Source organism: Rattus norvegicus, chromosome 7, assembly GCF_021556685.1.
Source record: "Rattus norvegicus strain SHRSP/BbbUtx chromosome 7, alternate assembly SHRSP_T2T, whole genome shotgun sequence".
NCBI classification, from domain to species: domain Eukaryota; kingdom Metazoa; phylum Chordata; class Mammalia; order Rodentia; family Muridae; genus Rattus; species Rattus norvegicus.
Window position 1 is genome coordinate 98,665,638 of NC_141540.1, and position 25,085 is coordinate 98,690,722.

Sequence of the window (25,085 nt, forward strand, 5' to 3'; positions counted from 1 at the left end):
TTCGTTAAAATAGAATTAATGTCCTGAAAGGAAGCAAAATCAGAACATTCTCTCTATGGGACAATGGACCGTGCCAGGAACCTTGGTAAAGTTGATTGGTTTGGAAGCCCAGGAACCTCTGAGAGGATGGTAGGAGCCTCACCTGCTTTTGACCCGGCCTCTGTCACACTACCTATCATCACCTAGATTAGAACAAAGTTCTCCATGTTGATGAGGTGTCTAGAGGCCTGGGAGTTTAGCCAATAAGCTTCCCTTCCCAGACACTTCTTCCAGTAAAAAGTATTTTTAATCTCGGGTCCAACCTGAGGAGGTAATATGTACTCATATTCCATGATGAACAGTCTATAAACAATATGGATAAACACTGACTGTCTCTTTCATCATCTTCAAGGCCATACCATCTTAGTCTCCAGCAAAAGGCCCCTCCATGATCCCAGACAATCATAGATGAGCTAATCTGGTGTTCCCCAATCACCAGGTCCCAGGTTCATCCTCAGCCTATGGGCCTCCTCTGTTCTTGTCTCCTCTATGACTTCCAGTGGCATCTGGAGGTCCAGGAGTCTGAGAACCCTCAGCCCCAGCCTCTTTGCAGGCCCTCAGGCCCCCTTCATTCCCAATCTCATGTGGTTTTCAGTGGCAACTGAGTACTCAGGAGCTTGGCACTTGGGAACCCCAGCTTTGGTCTTAACCTATGCTGTTTTTCACTCAGGCTGGGGCCCCCTCCCAAGGCTGCATCCTCCTCCCCGCTGAGCAGGGCTTCAAGGCTTCCTATGAGCCCATCACCCAACGGCAGGCATAGGGTAAATGCAGTGGAGCAGCATCTCCCATTTTGTCTGATAAAAGAAGTTCCTACACCCTAGTGGCGGGGTAGACTGTGGAACCTCGCACTCTCTGACATCACACTGAACCACACCTCATACTCTCTGACATCACACTGAAAATATACAACCCACAAGCCAGGAGAGAAAGGCATTGTCAGAAGCAAACATGCCGCCACCTTCGTCTGGTACGTCCAGCCTCAGACTATTAGAAAGCAAGTTTTTGTTCCTTAAATCACCCCAGCCTACGGTTTTGTGGTATGGAAACATAAGTCAACTCTGGTCCTTCCCCAGTGTCTAAAACAAGAAACTCTTCCACCCAGACAGTTTGAGAACATACCAGTTTCAAAGTAGCTTTATAAGATAGATGGCTCGGCAGTTAATTTTACGGTTGATCTTCCAGAAGAAGCTGCTTCTGTTTTCAGCACTCACAGGGCAGCCCACAGCTCTCTGTCTGTAACTCCAAATCCTAGAAGATCCAATGACCCTCTTCTGGCCTCTTGAGGAATTGTATGTGTGTATGCACATGCATATATGCAGACAAAATACTCATAAAATAAAATAGATAAATCTTTTAAAAATAATAAAATAAAGTACAATGAATAGAACTGGCCTTGAGGCTGTGATCCAACCACATCACACCTTCTATGTCCTGTAATGCATACACAACAGGTACTCTCAAGTAACTCTCCCAGCAGAACATTGGCTCTTGCTTTCATGTTTTATACTAAGAAAAGCTAAATACCTATTCATCTACCCTGTCAACCATCCACTGCTAATCCTTTTCACAGTAAAAAATATTATTAGGGCATTGCTCTGAATGAGTGATCTTTAAATGTGGTTTAATATACCAGTGTTGCATATTATTAGCTAACTAGGTATATTGCACAGAAGCAAGCTGGTTAATGTGAAGATTTTATTAGAGAGTTAAGATCCTTGAAAAAAATTCCCAAGACTCTATGCACACTTCTATTAGAAGAGAATATGTTTTTAAAAACCCAGGGGTAGGACAATATCATGGAGGAGAGAACTCCTGGGCTTAATAAGGACAGAAACCATTCAATGCAGGGTGTTGTAATAAGCAAAATACTTCTTTGTTGCCATTTGAGGACTAAAAGAGTATTATCAAACTTGACTTAATGGGCTAAGTGTGCAGTGCTGCTAGAATAGACGTTTCCACTCATTTTTTCAACACTTTCCATGTTGATAATTGAAGCACATGAAGAAAGGATTGTAGGAGGCTGTCTAGATGCCATCTGCACTGCATAAGATACAATGATGTTCCATATAAGTGCTGTGATGCTGTCTATAACATCTTGATTAATAAAAAAGAACAAATTTGAGCTTTGGAGATGGTGAAGTCAATAAAGTACTTACCATGAAGCATGAGGCCTCAAGTGTATATATCCAGAAACAATGTAAAAGTCAGTTGTACCAGTATATACTTACAAACCTAATTCTGAGCAGACAGAGAAGTGTGGATCCCCAAAGGACACTGGCCAACCAGCCTGGCCTGTTTAGGAAGCATCAGACCAGAGAGAGAACCTGTTATAATAATAATAATAATAATAATAATAATAATAATAATAAAGTTTAATACCACCAAGGAATGATACCCAAGATTCACCTCTGTTACACAGGTACACATACCTACACATATGTCCACATTAACACACACATACCAACGCAAAGAGCACCCTCACAGAAACAGGGGGAGGGGAATGGAATAGGGGTACTGGGAGGGAGATAACATTTGAAATATAAATAAATAAAATAACCAATAAAACTTTAAAAAAAAAAGAACAATCTTTGGCTAGCATCTTGTGTAGCGTAGGTTTGAAATGTTCCCTAAAGGCCGATGTGTTTCAGCACTTGCTCCTCTGCTAATACACTGTTAGGGAGGTTTCAGAGCCTTTGGAGAACCGACATAGCTGGAGTAAGCATCTCCAGAGACCAGACCTAACAGATTTTAGCCTGGCTTTAATTCTGACCCAAGCACTGTGCTTCTTTTGCAGCACCATGTAATATCTGCTATATCATGCCCTTCCTGGCCCAAACAGGAGCTCTTTCCTCGGTGCATCCCGCGCCTGTGCTGTGACAGACTGTACCCTCTAAATTTGTAAGCCACAATAAATTCTTCATCCCTTGAATGGCTTCTCTATATGGCAATTTTAACACAGCAATGAGAAAAGCAACCAACACTCATTGTAATGCAGAAGGTAAATAACAGCTATATTTGGCCCATTGTTTACTTTACTATTATTTACTTATTTGATTTCTTATGGGGGGGGTCTTCTGAACCACATGTGTTCAGATCCCCTAGAACTAGAGTTGCAGCAGCTCTGGATCACCAAGTGGGTGCTGGGAATTGAAACCAGTTCTGCAAGAGCGGTAAGCAGTCTTAACTGCTGAGTCGTCTCTCTAGGCCTTACTTGTCAAATGATATTTTGTCTTGCCTTTGGGTTCCCCTCTGTGCAGATCATCCTCCTTTCCATGCATTTTGTTGGAAGAGGCAACCTACAGGAGTCATATACATGTATGTATGTGAGAGATAGAGATAGAGATAGAAAGAGAGAGAGGGGAGAGGGAGAGAGAGAGAGAGAGAATGTGTGTGTGTGTGTGTGTGTGCATTTCTTTAGTTGTTTTAAAAATTATCCCACATGTTACCTACATTAACATGTATTTCATCAACTAGCATGAGTTATGCCTTCTGTGAGTTGGACACTGCAGTGGACATTATGTCTAAGCAGAATGAGTCTAAATAGTTTAGTATTTACAGAAGTTATGAAAGAACAGGACACAGATACAGAAACATACATATACTCTGCAAGGGCCCTCAGCATCATGCTGAAAAGAAGCACAATCATAGCAATTTGTTCTTCCAGAAAAAAACAATGAAATCATAATATTTCTATGAATCCAACATGGAAACAAAAGTATGGATGCCCTATGAAATGTGGAAGCTTAAAGATCCAGAAACAGAGGAATGAGTAAAGGAAAGATTGGATGACCAGTGAGCTGGATAGTGGGATACTGCCCTTCTCTACCATAAGCAAGAAAGGAAACCATGAAGGTCATAATGTAGAACGAAACTCGGTGGTAGCCAAGGTACATTGTTCCCAATTCCAAATTCCTTCCATGTAGTTAAAAGTAAGCACTACTCCTCTTTTCTTCTAGATTTCCAACTAAAGTAAGGTACTTTCTGTCCCACTGATCCTGGGTCTGGCTTGCTTTAGTCAATGTAATGTTGGCAGAGTAGCAATGTCCCATTATAAGCCAAAGCCATCAGAGGAGTCACATGGTCTCTGGTGATTTATTCTCCATCCTTTGAAGAGCATGCCTTAAATATCTGTGTCTCTGAGCCTCAGATGGAGAAGACTTGCAGTGGTCACAGGCTTGAGTGAAAGCCTGATACTGAGCTGAATCCGAGATGCTCTACCCCAAACCAATGTCCTTCTGAGATCTTTGTTTGAAAACGTCTAAAGCTTAAAGCACAGTGATTTTTTTATATTGTTTGGAGCAAAGTCTGAGTCACACATCAAAGACCTTACTGTAGCCACTCAGCTGTTTAATTAATGCCTATTGTCTTGTACTTCATGCAAGACATTATTGGAAACTGGAGTCACATCTGAAAGCACAGGAGATATAAGTCCCAAAATGCACCTTAAACTCGCATGACAGCAGTTGTCCATGGGAGAAATACTCAGGAACAATGTTGAGACAATGCCCTTGGGATGGGAGAATAGTAAATCCTATCTGACTGCAAAGAGTTCTGGATGCAGTTGTAACAACCAATATAAAAACACGCATCCAGTGAGTGCTGTGCAGTTACACCCAAAGGAAATGAATCTTAAGAAGGCTAGACAACTAATCAGGAAGAAACATACAAGAAACATAGCAGGAATACCTTTGCAAGTACAAAACAGGATCTCAACCTACCTCAAAATTTTCTGCAGTATTTTAAACTCCTTCAGTAGTGCAGAACTCGTGGGTTCTGATTTAACTGCTTGAGACTCAGGCATCAGTGTCATCCTGTACTGTTAACTTTTCCAGTCCACTTTAGTGAGCTGCCAGACTTCAAAAGCACTGTTACATTCTCTGCTTCACAGAGGAGACTGTCCTTAGCTGGCCAGACACCAACTGCAATAGAGGCAATGATGTCTGTAAATGATAGCTTCAATGCTGTGCATGGCAGCCTGGGGCTCAGGATTTCCCAGATTCCCATCCAGGTCAGAGATTCTCCAGTGTCTAAACTGTCACAAAAGGGCAGCATTAATCTTTTTGTGATGAATACTTCAGGTACTTCAGTTAGGGATTTCTGTCCCTTCAACAAGCAGTTGAACATTCAAATACGGTCAATTTGAGTTATTCATAACATGCACCAATACAAATGAGGATACCTCTAAAACTAGGTTCCTAGGTGGCAATTCAGAAGGAGAGACCCGGAAACCTTTTGGTTAGGTCGTAGATTTCACCAAATGTTCTTAAAGTTATTTTATGAGCTTTGCTTTCTTCCCAAACAATTTTGAGAGGAGACTCCCTGGAAATCAATCAAATTGTTTCCTCCCTTGTGCCAGGAAATAACCAATCTTCTTCCAATTCTCATTGTCAGAAATAATTTCTCTCTAGTTGTAATTTGTCAACAGTTCCAAGGATCAGTGACCAGCCATTCAGAGGAAGAGTGGTATTGGCTTGCATTTTGGGTTGATTTTTTTTTTTTTTGGTTTGGGGTTTTTCCTCTTACCTTCTGTCTGTCAAGTAGGGGATAGTGGGAGTAGACTCACAGAAAAGAGTTCTTAATATCTTAACACAGGAAAGCCTTCCTCTCTGTGGCCTCTAGTCACACTCTCAAGTTTATCAGAGTTTCAAGGAGCAATCAGCCAGTAAACTAGAAACCAGCCCATAAGAAAGAATGCCAAGCCAGTGTAAGGTCACTGACTCAAATTCACAAAGGGCATCTTCATATTGGTGTACTATGCGGAGAGCTTATTTAATTATACTTTCCTTTCTCTGGCTCCCAGGTTGAACAGGACATGGTCACATCGATGAAAATAAACACCACCTATAAATATGTTAGTTCTCTGCTGGTTTTAGTCTACATTTGACACTCACGTGTATTCCAGGATAGCTCCGCTCATTTTTTTACAAAAGAGTGACAAAGCAAAGATGAAGAGAGGCCAGAAAATTAAACTGGTGACCGAACGATCTGGCAAGTGGCCAAGTGAATAGAGAGTCCAAAATGAAAGCAGAAGAGAAAAACAACAACAAACGCTGGAAGGGTGATCTGGTGGACGTCTATTAAACTATTACAGATGTGGACCGAATCACTCTGTACTGGTTCCACAGATCTCAAGTAGCAGCCCTGAACACATCACCCTGAATTCTAAAGGCGGAAATAGGAATAATCAAGTACACACTGATGTCTAATAGACAAAGCGACAACTCATCGGGACCGAGCTTTCTTTCCTCTGATTCACAACAGTCCTGAAATTAAGATTTAAAGAACCTCACTGAGGTTGCAGAGCTGGCCTATCTGAACATAAATAATAAGACCTAACACCTGTTGGGCTTTTACCATATGCTAGATATTTTGCTGAGCATTTTTGTCCCTTATTTTGCCCCCTAATTCTTTGAACCCTTACTATCTGTTTTATACTGTGAGGAAGCTTACTCTTATAAACGTCCATGTGAATGTCTCCAAATTACACAGCTAGTGAGTAATGGAAGGAATTTTGGAAGCCAAGCCATCTGATTCCAATATTCACAAGGATCCAGCCAATGACTCCCAAAACCCCTACTCCATTTCCTTTAGTGGATGTAGAAACTCATATGTATGCATCCCTCCCCCCAAAAAAGAGAAAAGGATTTGATTTTTATCAACACACAGTAAGTGACAACTCTGAGATTAATATTTGAATAAGTCTCTGGTTCTTTCCACTAAACTATGATTATTTTATTTTGAAGACAAATAGGGAAATTTTTTAGCATAGCAGGACTTCTTAACACAAAAGTAATGGGTTAAGCTAAAATATTCAGTAGTTGCAAAATGTGCATTAATATTTAACAAGGAAAATTGTGCCTTTGGCATTCATTCATGACCTTTGACAGGAACATCAAGTACAAATGCTTTGCCCCCTCACACCCTAACCTCTTAATAGACAAAGTGTTGATCGGCTAGTTAGCAAGACTAGTACACAAGTCATTCTCACAGCTTTAGAGAAAAAATACTCAAATCGCACAGAGAGAGAGAGAGAGAGAGAGAGAGAGAGAGAGAGAGAGAGAGAGAGAGAGAGAGAGGTGGGGCAATAGGGTTAGCAGAACACCAGGCCCAGCAACAAGCCCTAAATCTATAAAATGGCGATCTTTCATTGGACTATGGCTATGAGGTTTCTCTAGGGAAAGAAAAGAAAATATAGAATATAGAGCCCAGTGTGTCTTGAAGGACAAGGCTTTCCTTAAGACATGTACCCATGCTTACTGTGTACACTTGGACAATATCTCTCCTCTGACTTCTGAGAACGGCAAGAGTCAAGGTTACTCTCCAACTCTCCACTTTCTCTATATTAACTTTCTTACAAATTGTAATTTCTCCCTCCTCATATTCAAATGGACAATGGAATTACAGAAGATTTGCATACCCAGAAGAATCTAATAACTATAACAGATTAAGCAAAACGGGGTGCTTTCATCTATAGATTTGGCATGCGACTGTGGAAAACGTCAAGGTGAGCAAGACAGACGCCTGTATTCATTAAAAAGTCTAGCAGATGACACATGCCCTGGTCTCTGTAGTATGTAGTTAAGAATCTCAGCAGTGAGGCAATCATACCACCACCTTGATGCTATACTGATTAACTCAGATCATGCATGTAAAATTAAATGCTATTGGAAATCAGAGAGTGCATTCACTATGAGATGCAAGGACATAAACCCAGAGGCAACAAGCACACAGGTGGCCAGAGGAGATCCCAGGCAAACATCTGGAATATAATCTTCTGAAAGGCATCTACAGTAGAAACACAATTTAATAAAAATCATCATTTTCCCTAACTGTACCCCTCTGCTTTCCCATCATAGCTAAAGAGGACTCCATGGTTTCTTAGAAGCCTTGCCTACACACATTTAAGCAGCTATAAAACAGGAGACGCCTAGACAATTGATCTGGAGGTTTCCCATGGGAGAATGTGGTCCCTTTGGAAGGCAAATCAATGGTCATTGTGCTCTCTTTGTGTGTTCTGAATTTCAAATATCTCTCCTGGTTGTATTCAAACCCCACAGGTGATGAAGGAATGGTTTGCAGAAAGGCTCCAGCTCAAATAAGTTCCATTTCAGCCCAGGGTTATTGTGTCTCAGGACTGGTGTTCAGTAACCATCACTTTATCTAGATTGTCTTTTCCCCAGCTAATGTCCAAGCTCCCAGAAATCCAAAAGACTGAGAGTTGCCTCAAACCCCAACTGATGAGTGGAGTTCAGAAAGACTAATAAGCCTTCGACAGAGGCTCAAACTGTAGCAGGCCAAGAGAGGGAGTGTTTGAACATGATTCCGCACTTTAAGCCCTGTCTCCTCTTTCCTCCCTCTTCTCTCCGTAAGTTAAAAGTTGCTTCCAAGGTCAAGCAGAAAACCTGAACCATTTGCTTACATTTACTCCTTTTCCATATAATTTCAATACTTCTGTATTAGGAAGAGGAAACTGGAGCCCTTCAAAAGGACATTTTTTAACTTTTTACTGACTGGGAATTTCACATCATGCACCCCTCTCCTGCTCATCTCCCTATACCTCCATATCTGCCCTTCACCCTTGCAACCTTCCTCCCAAAAAAGCAAAAATATAAATAAATAAACATATAAATAAGTATATAAATATGTATAAATAAATAAGTGGATGGATAGATAGATAGATAGATGATAGATAGATAGATAGATAGATAGATAGATAGATAGATAGATAGATAGATAGATAGATAGAAAAACATCTAACCATGGAAACTGTGATATGTCATGGTGTGTCAAACAGTATACCTTTTTACCCAAACATCTTTACTTGCAAATGTTCATTGAAATCAGTCATTGATCTTCTTTGAGGCCTCTGGCCTCTGCTCCACTATCAATATTGAATGCTCCCCAGTAGTTCTCTCACATATCCTGTTGTTGCCCTGTGTCATGAAGATCCTACAGCTTTGGTTCTCAGGACAGGCTGGGCCTTCAAGTATTTCAGCAGTTCATAGATGAGGTAGATGTCAGCTGCCACAAGCAGGGGAGCTGGCCACAACCCTCACCTGGGCAAAGTGGAAGAGCTGGTCCTCGTGGCATGGGCACAGGAGAGCTGATGGGCTGACCAACTCAGCCACCACTCAAGCCCAAATCCAGGGCTTCAAAAGGACTTTGTCCAGCATTCCTCCATAATTTCAGATCTTCCAGCAGTATTTCATGGAGCCTATTCCATTAATCAATCCCATTTTGTAATGGAAGCCTTTAGGCATGAAGGACTGGGGATAAGGGACTTGCATGGTCTGATATAGTAATGGTGGCATGGCTAACACTCTCACTCCACACTGCATTTCCTCTCCTGTGCCTCAAGGGCCTCTTTATGGAGACTTACATGATTCCAGTTATTTATGAAAATACATACAGCAAGGATAAGAGATAAATCTTCAAGGAGAAGAAATTCAACAAGATAAACCTAAATAATTAGGTAATTAACTAGTCCTTAATGTAACATTTGTCACAGAAATCTGCCAACAATGAAAGATATGTGAAGCCCAAAATATATCTATATTGATATCTATAATCACCTAATGGAATAGAGTCAACCTCAAAAAGTTTCAAAGATATAGCTGATTCTCACTTATTTTTCTCTGTTAACTTTTCTAGTGCAAAGACTTTGGCTTCTCCTCAGTCATATCACAGGGTAAGCACTCCTAGGTAAGTGACCACAAGCTAATCTGTTTCATCTTCTGGTATCTTGCAGAGGAAATTACCAGAGAGTCCTTTGTAAAACAGGATAAACCACTACAAAGTCCCACAACTATCCAAAGAACAAGAATGACTTCAGACTTTTTACTAAAAGTTCAAGTTCATTTAAAGACACTAAACTCATATTGTAGAAAGGTTGAAATTTGTCAACAAAGCTGAACCAATTGGCACACATATTATCCTCTTTCTCCGTCTCAGGCAACCCACTGCTCCATGGACCCAGTTGGCTTTGTCCCAGGTCACTGTATGCTCTCCAAGCCCACTGAGGTCCACTAAAAGTCCTTTTCTCTTCCCTTGACATTTCCCACAATCTCTCTCCCCTACAAACGGGGAATGAGTACATAAGTATTGTAATCACTGTGATTGGTATTTCCATAAGTAGTTGAGTTATTATTATTATTGTAGGCCATGCACCTTGCATACTTCAATCTTCACTAGGATAAATGCCCTACCTTTGTTTCATAAAAAATCAATGCCATTCAACAAAACAGTCAGTTTAGTGCTATCACTGCTTAAATGTACAGGATGTAAAATACACCCATCCCAGAACCTTTGGTCCATGGGGAGACCAATTAGCTTTTCATAGTTCTTCTTCCCCTTACTATCATGCATGAAAGCTATGATGATTGCCTGGATCTGCTCTAGACACTGTGGATAAAATAGCTAGCAAGATACACAGAGTCCTTGGACTTTCCATTGTGAATGCTCATTGGGGAAATAAATAGGCAATTTCAAATAAACAACTGGAAGAGCGGTATGTTACCATACGGGGAATGAGACATTTCCATGACAAGTCACAAGGAAAGGAGAGCTGGCTTCTAGGCAGTACAGTTAGAGGTTTCACTGAAGTGGCAACAGGATCCAGCTATGTACAGATGGAACTAGAAGAGGCCCTTTCCCTGAAGAAGAAAGTGACAGTGTAGATTCTCAGAGAAATGGAGAAATAAAGTATGTGTGGCGCTTAGTGTGTGAGGGGGAGAAGGAGAAAGCGGATGGTGCTCCTCTTGAGCCTTCCTAGCTCTCTCCCAAGTACATGAACTTCACTTCTACTCTCTAGACTCTGTAAGAGAAGAGAGAAAGATCCAAGAAAATGAGTATCAGTAGTCTGAATGCAGACATTCAGGCACAGTCATAATGCTAATGAAACTTGGTCCATCACTTTTTAATGTCATTTAAGAAAAACTTAACAGGTAGGGTGAGATAGATGATGTAATTCAGAATAAAAGAAAATGTCTCCCTGGAATCAAAGGGAATTTAGTATGCAAGTTAACTTAAACAGCATCCCTTAACTCCACTTTTTTTCTTGTCACTTATGACCATTTCTTCTTGTATAATCCTGACAGACATTACAAACCACTTGATTACTTGCAGAATACCCTCAGAGGGACTATATCTCCTCAAGAATCAATCTCTCTCTCTCTCTCTCTCTCTCTCTCTCTCTCTCTCTCTCTCCCTCTCTCTCTTTCCCTCTCTCCCTCCCTCCCTCCCTCCCCCCTCCCTTCCCCTTTGAGTACACCTTAAATATCTACCAGTAAGCTTTCAGGCTAGGTGTTCCACACTCCTCACAGCATGAGTTTAATGCCATCAATAACTAACCACAAAGTAGATCTCTCTTCTCCAGGAGCAAATCCCTGAATCTTAATTTCCTCCCATGCCCATCCTGATACTGTTTTCCTAGCAATACCATCCCAGCCCAGTCAACTATTTGATTTCCTCAGAGCTTCTGACTTCATAGAAACCACCTCCAGACACACCCTCTATGTTAAACAAGATCACTCATACCCAATTGAATGTTACTATCAGAGACTCTTGTCAGAGTACCAAAAATAGATGCTAAAGTGTTCAAACTAAAGGAGACATCTATATCAACCCTTCCAATGTTCAAGGAAAGAATATAAGAACCAGAGGACATGGAGGTATGCTTTTTAATAAAAGGCATCTTCCAGACATGGTATATCATTCTGCTCATAAACTCAATCCAGCTGTGGTTAACTACGCAAGACCTATACAAGATAGGGGAGAGCTCATGAGTATCCATTCTTCCCTGAGGGTCTATTGGCAGTTGATGGTTGTTAAGCGTAGCCACTGAACAGTTGTCCATGCTTCAATAAACAACCTCCTGCCCAAGTTTATGCTAGCAGCCCTAACTAAACTCAGTGAGTCATTATATAATGTATGGATTTGACAAATAATCAATTTGATAATTGATCTTTAAAACTCCAGAATTTCTTCCAAGTCACACCAATGCTTCTTTAACTAAAGGTTGTCTTCTAATACCTGGCATCATTCACTTACTAGTTACAGCCAATTCTGCTGGTACATTTTCATCTGTGCTTCCATATCCACTCTCCACCTCTCTCTACATAGCTTCCATCACTTGCAAGTCTACAGCATGTCAGGATCCTTTGTTAAATCACTTAACCCAAAGCACATTGCTGGAGGTGTTCCCCAGAATCTCTCCAGGTAAGCAATCTGATTTTTTTTTCTTCTACAACTCTACTGCCTTGTTCTGTTTTGTCATGTTATGATAGAATGCTTGTGACTAGGATATTTATAATAAATGGAAAAGTATTTCTCTTATTTCTTGAATCTGATATCCGCACATGGTATGAGGCAGACAGGAAAAAAAGACAAGTACTGTGTCTTCACATGGCAGAGGAAAAGAGGAAAAAGATGAATATTTTGTCTTCACATTGCAGGGGAGTAGAAATAGCAAGACTCCTACAAATATCATTCTATTTATCATAGCTATACCTAGTGATCTAAACACTATCTATTTAGCCTTCTTCTCACTGCTTGCTTTATTGATTACATTTCCAACATGTTCATGAATACTGAAGGACAAAAACATTCAAGCAGCAACTAATCGATACCTAAAAACCCAGTTTATATGCAGATCTTTCCCTCAATAGAAGGTCATTCTAACTTCAGATCTCAAATCTAAAGCAATGTGCCTCATTATTTAAAAAAGTTAACAATCAGATTTACAGACAAGTCAAAGCTCCTGGGTTTCTGCTCACAGTATTTCCTGTTTTTATCTCTAACCTCTCCCAGGCTTAGGAGAGATGAGCTCAGCCATCTTAACTAGTTTGTGCCACTCTCTTCTTATTCCTGTTGCTTTTCTTTGCTTTGAGTATATTCCATAGGTCAGTCCTAATTCTTCTGGAATGCCTATCCAATTAGCTCTTTTATAATAGCATTTCTTGGCCTAACTTACATGCCTCAACAACCCAGAATTCCTGCTGTCCTTTGCTATCTCCAGTTCTCTGTATCATCATGGAACACCTGTCTTCCAAGTCATATGAAACAACGATTCCCACATGTGAGCATAATTCAAGTTCTGTCCCTTACTCTAGCCAACATGATGAATCCCCACGGTTCCCCCACCTAAGAATTGTTTTCAATAAACTGGAGCCACATGACTGAAAAAAAAATAAGCTTGCTACCTGGAGATGACATCCATCATTCATAACACGACAAGAGAGCTTCTGCATGGAGAATACAACTGGACGAAAAGAAAGAGCTCCTGCTCAACAACAGATGTACCTAAGCATCTGCATCCCCGCACAGCCTTTCCCAATTAAGTGTGCCTCCAGAGACTCAGAAAAAACCTCAATCAACATTCCTTCAGCAAGGCCAAATCCCCGCCAAAGAGCGACAAGCAGTCACTGGCCAGAGCTAGATCTCCAACTCTGCTTTTCTCATCAACTACACCTGTGCCTGAGCCCTTGCCCTCTCCCCAGTGATGGGAACCAGAGAAGGAACACACAGGACTCAAGGACATTGGTGCTCTCTCACCCTTGCTAGTCAATCCCTTGGAATCTTTTCACTTAAAAATTCATTTATTAAACTCTGTGGACCAGACTCTATGACAACCCTTTCACTTATAAAAACCTAAGTGAAGTTACCATCACTGGATTCGCAGTCATTGTTATTTGTAGAGGGTTAAAGGTGCATAATATATTGTTATAAAACACTGTGATATGTAGGATGCTTTTAAATACTGGGTGAATACAAGTGAGGAAGCAATAAACCCTCCCTTGCATGACAGTTGATAGAGAAGAAAAAAACTGGGAGAAGTAAAAGGAAGAAGGAAAACAATAAAATGCAAAACAAAAATATTTTCAGGAAATACATGCACCAAAACTGTAAGAATGTAAGAAACTTACTTACTTAAGCATGTAAGAAACTCCATTCACCTTGATGAGAAGCATAATATTTGGGTTCTAAACACAAGAATGTCCTTATCATGGGTACTTCTAGTTTATAGTGTGTAGGCTGAAGAAGAATTCCACTCTAAGTGTCATTCAGAGACTATAGCATAGGCACCACCAGCCCATCTAGATAAGGACTGGAACTGAGACAGAATCTTCAGCTTCACAATGACAAGACACCCTAGAGCGTGATCTCTCTCTCTCTCTCTCTCTCTCTCTCTCTCTCTCTCTCTCTCTCACACACACACACACACACACACACACACACCCTTATAGTGAAGGCTGTCTAGCACTCAGCCATGAGAACTACAGGCTCAAGAAATGTACCTTAGCCAGCTAGAAGTTGAGCAGTAATTCATACACTGCTAAGTTTCATGAGTTACTGGCAGTGGTTGGAAAGTCTCTGCTGTAAGGTTCCAAATCTCTGACTGCTGATCCTCTCATACTTTTTGCTTACTTATCCCTTCATTCACCATCCACTTTGTTAATGGCTGCCTTCAGTCTGCCACAGAAATGTGTCCATAATTACATAAATATATGCATAAGTGAGGGGAAAGTGGCTTGGGGATAACTTAATCCAAAATTGGACATACATTTAAAAAATCAACAGGGGATTTATTTAAAAACACAAATTGTTGATCCTGACATTCAGAATGTTGAATGAGACAAAAAGTGAGTCCTGTCTGCAAGTACTTCTTGGCATCAGCAATAGTGTTGGGGTTTGGTGTCTGTGAATGAAATGGATTCCAAGGGGGTCAGGCTCTAGATACCCTTTCCTTAGGTCTCTGTTCCATGTTTTTGTTCCCATGTTTCCTTTATACAAGATTTTGAAATGTGTGGATGGCCCCATCCCTCAACTGGGGACCAGGTGTGGCCACCTCTACTGGAGGTGGTTCTATCTCCCTGCTGTTGGAGACTTTGGCTAACGGCATCCCATTGTGTCCTGGGAGCCTCTCACATCCCTAGAATCTGGGACTTTCTAGTAGTTCCCCCACCCCCACTCCTACCCCCACTACATATTTCTATTCATTCTCCTGAACCTCTGGACATCTCTCCTGTCTCTTCCCATACCTGATCCTGCCCCCTTTCCAGCCCTCCCCTCCCCTCCCCCACCCAGGTTCCTTCATCCCTCTACTTCTCATGATTATTTTGTTCCTCCTTCTAAGTGGGACTGAAGCACCCACACTTTGCCCTCCCTTCTTGCTAAGCTTCATATGGTCTGTGATGTGTACCATGGGTATTCTATGTTTTCAAGCTAATAGCCACTGAGAGATTCTGCCAGCGACTGTCTGAGACATATACTCACATTGGACTGAGCCTGGGGACCCCAATGGAAGAGTTAGGAGAAGACTAAAGGAGTGAATGGGATTGCAAACCCATAGGAAGAACAACAATAGCAACTAACCACCCCAGAGCTCCCAGAGACTAAGCTACCAACCAAAGAATATACATAAGTTTGTCCATGGCTCCCCAGTAGCACAGAACTGCCTCATCAGGCATCAGTGGGAAGGGAGGCACTTGGTCCAGTGGAAACTTGTTGCCCCAGCAAAGGAAGATGCTAAAGGGAAGAGGCAGCAGTGGGTGAATGGGTGAAGGAGCACCCTCTTAGAGGCAAAGGGGGTTGCGGAGGGGAGACTAGGAAGGGGGACAACATTTGAAATATAAATAAATAAAATAATTAATTTTTAAAAAGTGAGTCCTATGCATTTGCATGTCCACCAAGGACTCCAGCAACCCTTGAATTATATTTTGAGAAACCCAGACTCCTTCTAGTCCTCTCAATTTATAAAGACATTAAGAATCAAATACGGTAATGCCCATATGTTTAGTTTTTATACAGTTTTTGTGCCCTCATGCTTTTGCTTTTCCATCTTTTGAGATCACCCATCCCTCCAGCTTCTTGGCAGCCTAGCAATCCTTACTCGTCCTGAAAGAGCCACCTCTGGCACCTGCAGCCCTACGGAATTTAATAATGCATCTCTTTGCTGTGGTAAGCCATGTTCTGTTCCATACCTTTTTTGTAGCTGTCACTGGATCCCTTGTAATGATTTGCATACATGTCCTTATTCTCCACTAATAAAAATTTTAGGGTAACATTTGTGACTTTCACATATTTTATGCCCAGAGTCCACTATAAATGTCTCCTTGCTCTACTAAAACTAGATTTGATTGACTAACTTGGGTCATAAGATGCTTCACCCATCACGTGGCATAGGACATTCCCTGCAACTTGGATAGTGTGATCCATCCTCTGAGAAGAAGGGAAAGAGACGAGAAGAAATAATAGTCCTGGCTGTGAACAGCAAGAACACTCTACTAACCCTATTCTGCCCTCTTAGCAATGAGACTCCTGACTTTAAAGAATGGTTCAATCTAGAAGGTTGGGTATGAACCTGCATATCAAGCCATCTACAGTATTTCTTTTTGCAAGAAATTGCATGTGGTCTTTTTAGTACAGAAAGAACAAGGAGGGGACTCCAGAAGGAGCCTCTGAGATACATTTTTCCATGGGTGGAAGGTTGCAATGCTTTACTGCACATCAAGAGAATCTGTAAAACTCTGGATCAGATGCGACCCACCCAACTATAAAACTGTCGACAATATGATATCATTTATACTCATGTCTCAAGTATTGTTTAGAACTGCCTATATATGCTGGACAGCTTCCTTTCATACCACCAATTCTGAAGTTTTATCATTTATCATTATACTTGGGGGTTTCTTTGGAATAGCTAACAAGAGATAAAAGGGAAACACAGTAAATTCTCAGAAGCTTGCAAACAAGAAAGAGCCTACACAGTCAGTATTCTGGCTCCCTTTCCACATCACATATGTTTGTCGTGTTTTATCTCATTTACCCTGGGAAGGGAGGGAATCCCAGACTGAATGTTATAAATTTACTTCTGAGCACCAAGATTTTAAAGGAAAAAACATATTATTACTAATATGTTTTACACAACTTCCTGACAAATATAAGTATATATGTACAAATGTGTGCATAGACATACATACAAACATATGTGCATACATACATATATGTACATACATACGTATGTACATATATGTATACATGCACACATAAACATACATATATACACACAATGTATTCAAATACAGCTCTGGTCAAAACCTTTGAGTACTGGCAAAATCTTCACAAGGACTATTGAAGCTAATACCTGACCCAGCTGTGCGAGTCTCTCATCAAAAAATCCACTTCAATATTCCCTCCTGACACAAGTTTCATGCTGCTTCTCACAGGCCAAGTGGGACTGGTCACTCAGCAGCTTAGTTTGGATTCACACTCTCAGATTTCCTTATTTCATTTCATCTTTGTCCCATTTATCTCCTTAAGTAATGAGTGCTCTCTGGACAAAGTTCACAACTGAATGGAAGAAAATAGAGAGAGGAATGTATTATCTCTTTGTTCTGTCTAGACTAGACAAAGCATTCTAAAGACTGTTCAAAGTGTTAGGAGACAGCAGGAAATTCTAGTTGATAGAACAAGGAAGCACAAAGGTTCAGATGCAGGACTTGGCCTGTAATTCATAAGGACCATAAAGGATTCCAGGGTACCTGAAGTTAGAGCTAAAGTACTTAAAGATTGTCAAATAATGATGGGGGACTTGGGCCTAAGGAAGATTTTTGAATTTCACAATTAAAGACATAAAAACCCAAGGAAGATACAGAGCCATGAATGATCTCATTTTACCTTCGGAAGAATCCTTTTTTTTAAATGAGGAACTAACATAGAAGATGGCTTCCAATTGAGAACTCCTGGGGTAGCACAAGGAGAAAGAGCAACGCTGATCTGGGAAGGGGTAAAGTTGCCAATGCACCTAAAGTGCTTAACATAGCATCTTAGATGATAAAATCCTTCCATATGCTAAGGCTGCTGTCATGAATGTTGTTAATATCTGATCTTAATATAGGGCAAAATATCCAATCTTAATATAGGGCAAAAGTTGGAGATACAAATCATAAAAATAGGTCTTTGGCATAAAAGTGGCCACTTTCACTTCCTTACATTTTATATATGATTTTGGAAGATTAGAAAGGTTTGCCTTATGTTTGCCATATTGTTAAGTTGGATGAAATTGTACTATTGCTATCTCTTCTAGAGGAGGAGAGAGCTCTATAAGGGACATATTCTTTATTCTTCACTCATACAATACATTCCAACAACACCCTTCTCTCCCTCCACTTTCCAGCCTCCTCCACTTTCCAGCCTCCTCTACCTCCCCTCCTCCATAGATCCAATGCTCATTCATTTCTTCAGAAAAAAGCAGGCCTTCCAGTGATATCAACTTGACATAACAAGAGGCAATGAGACTAGGTATAAACCCTCTTCTCAAGGCTAGATGAGGCAGTTCAGTAGACAAAAAGGGGTACCAAAAGCAGGTGTAAGAGTCAGATACCCCCATTTCCATTGTGAGAAGTCCCACAATACCCACAGTATGCATGTAGAGGGCCTAGCACATACCCATCCATGCAGGCTTAATGCTTGTCATTTCAGTTTCTGTGAGCCACTATGAGCCTTTTCTACTTGATTCCATTGGCTGAGTTTTCCTGGTGTCTTTGACTCCTCTTGCTCCTAAAATCCTTCCATTCCTTCTCCTTTGGGGTTCCCCAGGCTCTTCTAATGTTTGGCTGTGGTCTCTTTATTTGCTTACATAAGCTTCTGGAAGAAGCCTCACTGATGATGATTGGGTTAGGCACTGATAGATGAATATACCAGAGTATCATTAGGAATAATTTCATTGCTCTGCACAGGGACCCCAGAGAAGGAGGGGCAGGCCCTTCTGGTTGTTGCCCTCATAGAGAGTTGAAACCCGGCCCTGAGAAGTGACGTCAGGCCTGAGACCAGAAGTAAGACCAACTTTTCTGCTACAAGTGACCTGCCTGGTGGACTCAGGACACACACCCACAGGAACAGCTGAAAGCTAGTGGACAGGAACGAGTACATGCCTGAAAGCAGAACACTCTGTTCCCATAACTGACTGAAAGAAAACAGGAAAATAGGTCTACAGCACTCCTGACACACAGTCCTATAGGAAGGTCAATTCACTGCCAGAAATAGCAGAACAAGGTAACACCAGAGACAACCTGATGGAGAGAGGCAAGCGCAGGAACCCAAGCAACAGAAACTGAGACTACATAGCATCATCGGAGCCCAACTCTCCCACAAAAGCAAACATTGAATTACCAAACACACCAGAAAAGCAAGATCTAGATTTAAAAATCACATTTGATCATGATGATGGAGGACTTTAAGAAAGACATAAAGAACTCCCTTAGAGAAATGCAGGAAAACACAAGTAAACAAGTGTTCCCTTAGAGAGGAAACACAAAAATCCCTGAAAGAATGACAGGAAAACACGATCAAACAGGTTAAGGAATTGAAAATGGAAATAGAAACAATAAAGAAAGCACAAAGGGAGACAAACCTGGATATAGAATACCAAAGGAAGACACAAGGAGCCACAGATACAAGCATCACTAACAGAATACAAGAGATAGAAGAGAGAATCTCAGGAGCAGAAGATTCCATAGAAATCATCGAAACAACTGTACAAGATAATGTAAAATGGAAAAAGCTACTGGTCCAAAACATACAGGAAATCCAGGACTAAATGAGAAGATCAAACCTAAGGATAATAGATATAGAAGAGAGTAAAGACTCCCAACTCAAAAGACCAGTAAATATCTTCAACAAAAACATAGAATAAAATTTCCCTAACCTAAAGAAAGAGATGCCCATAAGCATACAAGAAGCCTACAGAAATGCAAATAGATTGGACCAGAAAAGAAACTCCTCCCATCACATAATAGTCAAAACACCAAATGCATAAAACAAAGAAAGAATATTAAAAGCAGTAAGGGAAAGAGGTCAAGTAACATATAAAGGCAGAACTATCAGAATAACACCAGAATATGAAAGCCAGAAGATCCTGGACAGATGTCATACAGACCCTAAGAGAACACAAATGCCAGCCCAGGTAACTGTATCCAGCAAAACTCTCAGTTAACATAGATGGAGAAACCAAGATATTCCATGACAAAACCAAATTTACACAATATCTTTCTACAAATCCAGCCCTACAAAGGAAAATAAATGGTAAAGCCCAATACAAGGAGGCAAGCTACACCCCAGAAAAAGCAAGAAACTAATCATTTTGCAACAAAACAAAGAGAAGACGAGGACACAAACATAATCTCACCTCCAAATACAAATATAACAGGAAGCAACAATCACTATTGCTTAATATCTTTTGACATCAATGGACTCAATTCCCCAATAAAAAGACACAGATTAACAAACTGGATATGTAACAAGGACCAGCATTTTGCTGCCTACAGGAAACACACCTCAGTGACAAAGACAGACACTACCTCATAGTAAAAGGCTGGAAAACAACTTTCCAAGCAAATGGTCTGAAGAAGCAAGCTGTAGTAGCCATTGTAATATTGAATAAAATTGATTTTCAACCAAAAGTCATCAAAAAAGATCAAAGGAAAAATCCAGCCAGATGAACTCTCAATCCAAATGTCTATGCTCCAAAATGCAAGGGTACCTACATACATAAAAGAAACCTTACTAAAGCTCAAAGAACACATTGTATCTCACACAATAAAAGTAGAAGATTTCAACACCCCACTCTTATCAATGAACAGATTGTGGAAACAGAAATTAAACAAAGACATACACAGACTAACAGAAGTCATGAACCAAATGGACTTAACAGATATTTATAGAACATTCTATCATAAAACAAAAGGATATACCTTCTTCTCACCACCGCATGGCACTTTCTCCAAAATTGACCATATAAATGGACCCAAAACAGTCCTCAACAGATGAGAAAGATAGAAATAATCCCACACATCCTATCAAACCACCATGGGCTAAAGCTGGTCTTCAATAACAATAAGGAAAGAACGCCCACATATACATGGAAGTTGAGCAACGCTCTACTCAATGATAACCTGGTCAAGGAAGAATAAAGAAATTAAAGACTTCTTAGAATTTAATGAAAATGAAGGCACAACATACCCAAACTTATGAGACACAATGAAAGCTGTACGAAGAGGAAAGCTACTCTGTAGCTCTGAGTGCCTGCAGAAAGAAACAGGAAAGAGCATATGTCACCAGCTTGACAGCACACCTAAAAGCTCTAGAACAAAAAGAAGCAAGTACACCCAGGAGGAGTAGAAGGCAGGAAATAATCAAACTCAGAGCTGAAATCAACCAAGTAGAAACAAAAGGGACTATACAAAGAATCAACTGAACCAAAAGCTGGCTCTTTGAGAAAATCAACAAAATAGATAAACCCTTAGCCAGACTAACCAGAGGACATAGAGAGTGTGTTCAAATTGACAAAATCAGAAATGAAAAGGGAGACATAACAACAGAGCCAGAGGAAATTCAAAAAATCATCAGATACTACTACAAAACCCTATATTCAATAAAACTTGAAAATCTGCAGGAAATGGACAATTTCCTAGACAGATACCAGGTACCGAAGTTAAATCACGAACAGATAAACCATTTAAACAACCCCATAACTCCTAAAGAAATAGAAGCAGCCATTAAAGGTCTCCCAATCAAAAAGAGCCCAGGTCCAGACGGGTTCAGTGCAGAATTCTATCAAACCTTCATAGAAGTCCTCACACCAATACTATCCAAACTATTCCACAAAATTGAAACAGATGGAGCACTACCGAATTCCTTCTATGAAGCCACAATTACTCTTATACCTAAATCACACAAATACCCAACAAAGAAAGAGAACTACAGACCAATTTCCCTTATGAATATCGACGCAAAAATACTCAATAAAATTCTGGCAAACCGAATCCAAGAGCACATCAAAACAATCATTCATCATGATCAAGTAGGCTTCATCCCAGGTATGCAGGGATGGTTTAATATACAGAAAACCATCAACATAATCCACTATATAAACAAACTGAAAGATCAAAACCACATGATCATTTCATTAGATGCTGAGAAAGCATTTGACAAAATTCAACACTCCTTCATGATAAAAGTTCTGGAAAGAATAGGAATTCAAGGTCCATACCTAAACATAGTAAAAGCCATATACAGCAAACAAGTAGCTAACATTAAGCTAAATGGAGAGAAACTTGAAGCAATCCCACTAAAATCAGGGACTAGACAAGGTGATCCTAGTGAGGATTCCTAGTAATTGAGGATATGGAGCTTGACTGAGCACCTTCTTTAATGTGCATATTTTCAATATACAGTGGAACGAAGAAAACTTACCCATTCTAAAAGGGATGAATGAGGACATAGAAAGGCAGGGTAAGGCCAAAGCAAGATTGAGACCCAGCAGGGCAAACAGTAAATCCCCTAGCACCATGTCCAGCATCCCTGACACTTGGTGTCCTGATGTGAACTGCAATAGGCCTAACTATCCACATCCCTATGACTTTGCACTTTGCAGTTCACCCAGCTTCTCTTTGGAGCTGGATCCACCTGTCTGCAACTTTGTTCATGTTCCTAGCATGTCCAGTATCCAGGGGTCTATGTTATGGTTTAAGCCTTACACACAAACTTATTCATTGTCCCTTCAGAATTTGTCCCCCAAAGAATCCACCTATGTTACACATTTTCTAATATCTCAATTCTTCCGTAACTGTCTGAGCAAAAGACTTATTGGCTCTATAACTCTTGAAATCACCATGTCTGAAAATCTAGCACTGTGCATATAACACCATGTTCTGCTGTCATTCTGAAGAGTATGTGGGCTCCCTTGGACCTTGTCTGATGTGGCTTCTAAGTACTTGGGGAATGGAACTAAGGAGAATCCTTTCTTTAGCAGCCTTGTCAGAATGGAGTATACCAACAGCTTTCTCTTCTCCAGGATTTGTCTTTCAAATAGTTTACAGTTTCATAGTCTAAATGCTACAATGAGTGGGGCCATGTCAGTCAATAAAATACCCTTGAATCCTCTTTCTTATCTCATTGCAAAGTGCTTCATCTTTTACTGACATTAATGTCATTAATATCCACACCCTTCTAGTCCACAACTTTCAACTTCCTCCTTTTCTGGCCAGACTGCAAGCTTTTCAAATCCCCTCTGATTTTGCTTTCAAGTCTCCCTATAACCTAGATAAAGCAGTTATCAATAATCATGCCCCAGCTTCAAGATTATGCTTTCTTGAAATTTCTACTGCCAAATTAATTTGTCCAATACTTTTGAATTCATTCTCTCTCAAAATTGTGGGATATGACCAAAGTGTAGCTATACTCTTTACCAGAATATAACATAAACAGCCTGTAGGCCAATTGCAAATATAGTTTATGTTCCCAGCTGAAATCTCCTGAAGCTGATCTTCACTGTGCTAACCCCTTTGGCATTCTAACCTTTTGAACTCCCATTAAAAGCCCTTATTATGACTATCTTACAGAATGCCGGGGTTTTACTAGCCTGAATTCCCAAATCATTCTAAATCCCTTCTAAAAAATGTAAATGCCTAAGAACCACAATAGCTGATTTTGTCACAGTAGTGACCCCACTCCTGGAACCATTTTTGTGTCATTATTTTGTGTCACTATGACTACAGTGTCCGACAGAACAATGTAAGTGAGGAAAAATATATTTTGGCTCACAGTTTCGGTGTTCAGTATGTCACAATGAGGAGCAGAACAGTTCACAACACTGCTGGCCAGAAAGCAGGAGTAAAGGAATGCTGGTACACCCTGGCTCTTTTTTTTCTCATTTTATTCTATTGGATCAAGGGATGGCCCACCCACATTCTGGGTAGGTCATTTCCACTCAGTTAATCCTCTGGGAATGCCCTCACAAACACAGCCAGAGGTGTGCCCCCATCAGTGTCCTAGGAGATTATTAGTTCCACTAAAAGTTTCCAACTTTTATGACTTTTTCTAAGTATAATTGTCTCCAAAGGCCACATCTCCAAGCACCATCACATTACATGGGGTGGGTTAGGATGTCAATATTAGCCCTTGAGAAGGTGCAATTTATTCCACTGCAAATAGACATATTCAGCCAATGACAGTCAGTTCCACAAACACCCACTGACTAGCAAGATTGCTAGTGTCTCTGCTGGAGCTGTCAGCATCTCTGTCTTCTCTACCCCACCACCACCACCACCACCACACTCCACAGCCTGCATCATCAAACTCCATTATTCCTTTACTAGACATGATAATTAACACCAAAAAAACAAGAGAATGCTGTCCTTGTCGTCTCCCAGTTCTCCTTGATTTCTGAGATACGTCCCACCAAAACAGGGTGTTACCTCTCTCCTCTGCCAAGTAATTCTCCCTCACTTTGATGCCTTCCAAATGTTACCTCATAAATGTGAGAGAACCCATCAGGGGACAAGGGAGGGCTCCCCAGGAAGAGTTGCTTAATCCAGTGTCATCTGTGATGAGGGGAGATCGATGGTTTGCAGAAACACTCACTGGAAGTTATGGGCTCTGGCTCCACATTGAGCTGGAGACGGGTGCTCCTTTTGATCCTCCCATCTTTCTCGGGTGAATTTCTTCCTGGCTAAGGCTTTCTAAATTCACCCAGACCCTTGTTTGTTCATCTGTTTGTCTTTCAGGTGGTCTTGCACAAGAGCCTCAAAAATACACAGTGAAACCAAATCGATTTCTGAGTGATTGACACAGAGGTCACTTTCTAAATCTATGTCCCAGCACCTGCTATGGCAGCTAAGAAGAAGACCGTGCCACCAACAGAGGGTGCAGTGTGACTGACTCCCTGAACTCAGACGTTCTAGTTGGGAAGGGGGGAAACATCATGGGATTTGATTCAAAGTAGCCGAGTTGGAGCCCGGGCTTTTGTTCTGTAGCCTATTAGCTGTGATCTTTGTCAGCTGCTTTGACGTCCCTGAGTCTCAGCTTTCATAGACATTTGTTGAACATGTGGTAATTTCATGCAGGACTCCATGTCAGCACATAAGGTGGTAGAAGCAGCCTATGTCAGTCTTACCCCAGGCAGACAGAGCATATCGACACTGGCTGTCTACCTCAACCGCACTCACCCTGAGGGAAGTATTAAATTTGCTACCAAAAGGAGAAAAGAT

General features: G+C 40.8%; 1 protein-coding gene and 1 long non-coding RNA gene across 4 annotated transcripts in view; one reads left to right on the forward strand and one right to left on the reverse strand.

The window, feature by feature from the left end:
- Nucleotides 1-24,549, reverse strand: part of LOC134479733 (uncharacterized) — a 28,975-nt gene extending 4,426 nt beyond the window's left edge. The window contains exons 1-4 of the long non-coding RNA XR_015625524.1: nucleotides 24,460-24,549; nucleotides 4,758-4,958; nucleotides 2,196-2,363; nucleotides 1,159-1,287 (exon numbers count right to left, since the gene is read on the reverse strand). This is a non-coding gene — a long non-coding RNA (uncharacterized LOC134479733). The remainder of the gene's footprint in view (nucleotides 1-1,158; nucleotides 1,288-2,195; nucleotides 2,364-4,757; nucleotides 4,959-24,459) is intronic.
- LOC134479734 (uncharacterized) lies at nucleotides 952-25,082 on the forward strand. 3 transcript variants are annotated; one of them, XR_015625523.1, is made up of 5 exons: nucleotides 952-1,006; nucleotides 5,840-7,543; nucleotides 9,691-9,741; nucleotides 12,160-12,255; nucleotides 13,055-13,699. XR_015625523.1 is itself a non-coding variant. In XM_087559765.1 (5 exons), exons 2-5 carry the CDS (start codon nucleotides 7,521-7,523, stop codon nucleotides 13,216-13,218), a joined length of 240 nt encoding a protein of 79 aa, XP_087415891.1. In that variant the 5' UTR covers nucleotides 5,840-6,704; nucleotides 7,444-7,520; the 3' UTR covers nucleotides 13,219-13,699. The 3 variants fall into 3 exon arrangements, 2 of the variants coding, with proteins under 2 accessions (XP_087415891.1, XP_087415892.1); XM_087559765.1 differs by lacking the exon at nucleotides 952-1,006 and having other exon boundaries at nucleotides 5,840-6,704; nucleotides 7,444-7,543; nucleotides 13,149-13,699; XM_087559766.1 differs by lacking the exons at nucleotides 952-1,006; nucleotides 13,055-13,699 and adding an exon at nucleotides 24,603-25,082.
- Nucleotides 25,083-25,085: the final 3 nt, after the last annotated feature.

What these genes read in the sequence shown, in the direction of transcription:
- LOC134479734 (XM_087559765.1), top strand. Translation starts at nt 7,521, where the DNA reads ATGCGACTGTGGAAAACGTCAAG. An exon ending in CGACTGTGGAAAACGTCAAG is followed by an intron (nt 7,544 to 9,690) that starts GTGAGCAAGACA and finishes TAACTTTTCTAG; the next exon opens with TGCAAAGACTTTGGCTTCTC. An exon ending in CACAGGGTAAGCACTCCTAG is followed by an intron (nt 9,742 to 12,159) that starts GTAAGTGACCAC and finishes CTCTCTACATAG; the next exon opens with CTTCCATCACTTGCAAGTCT.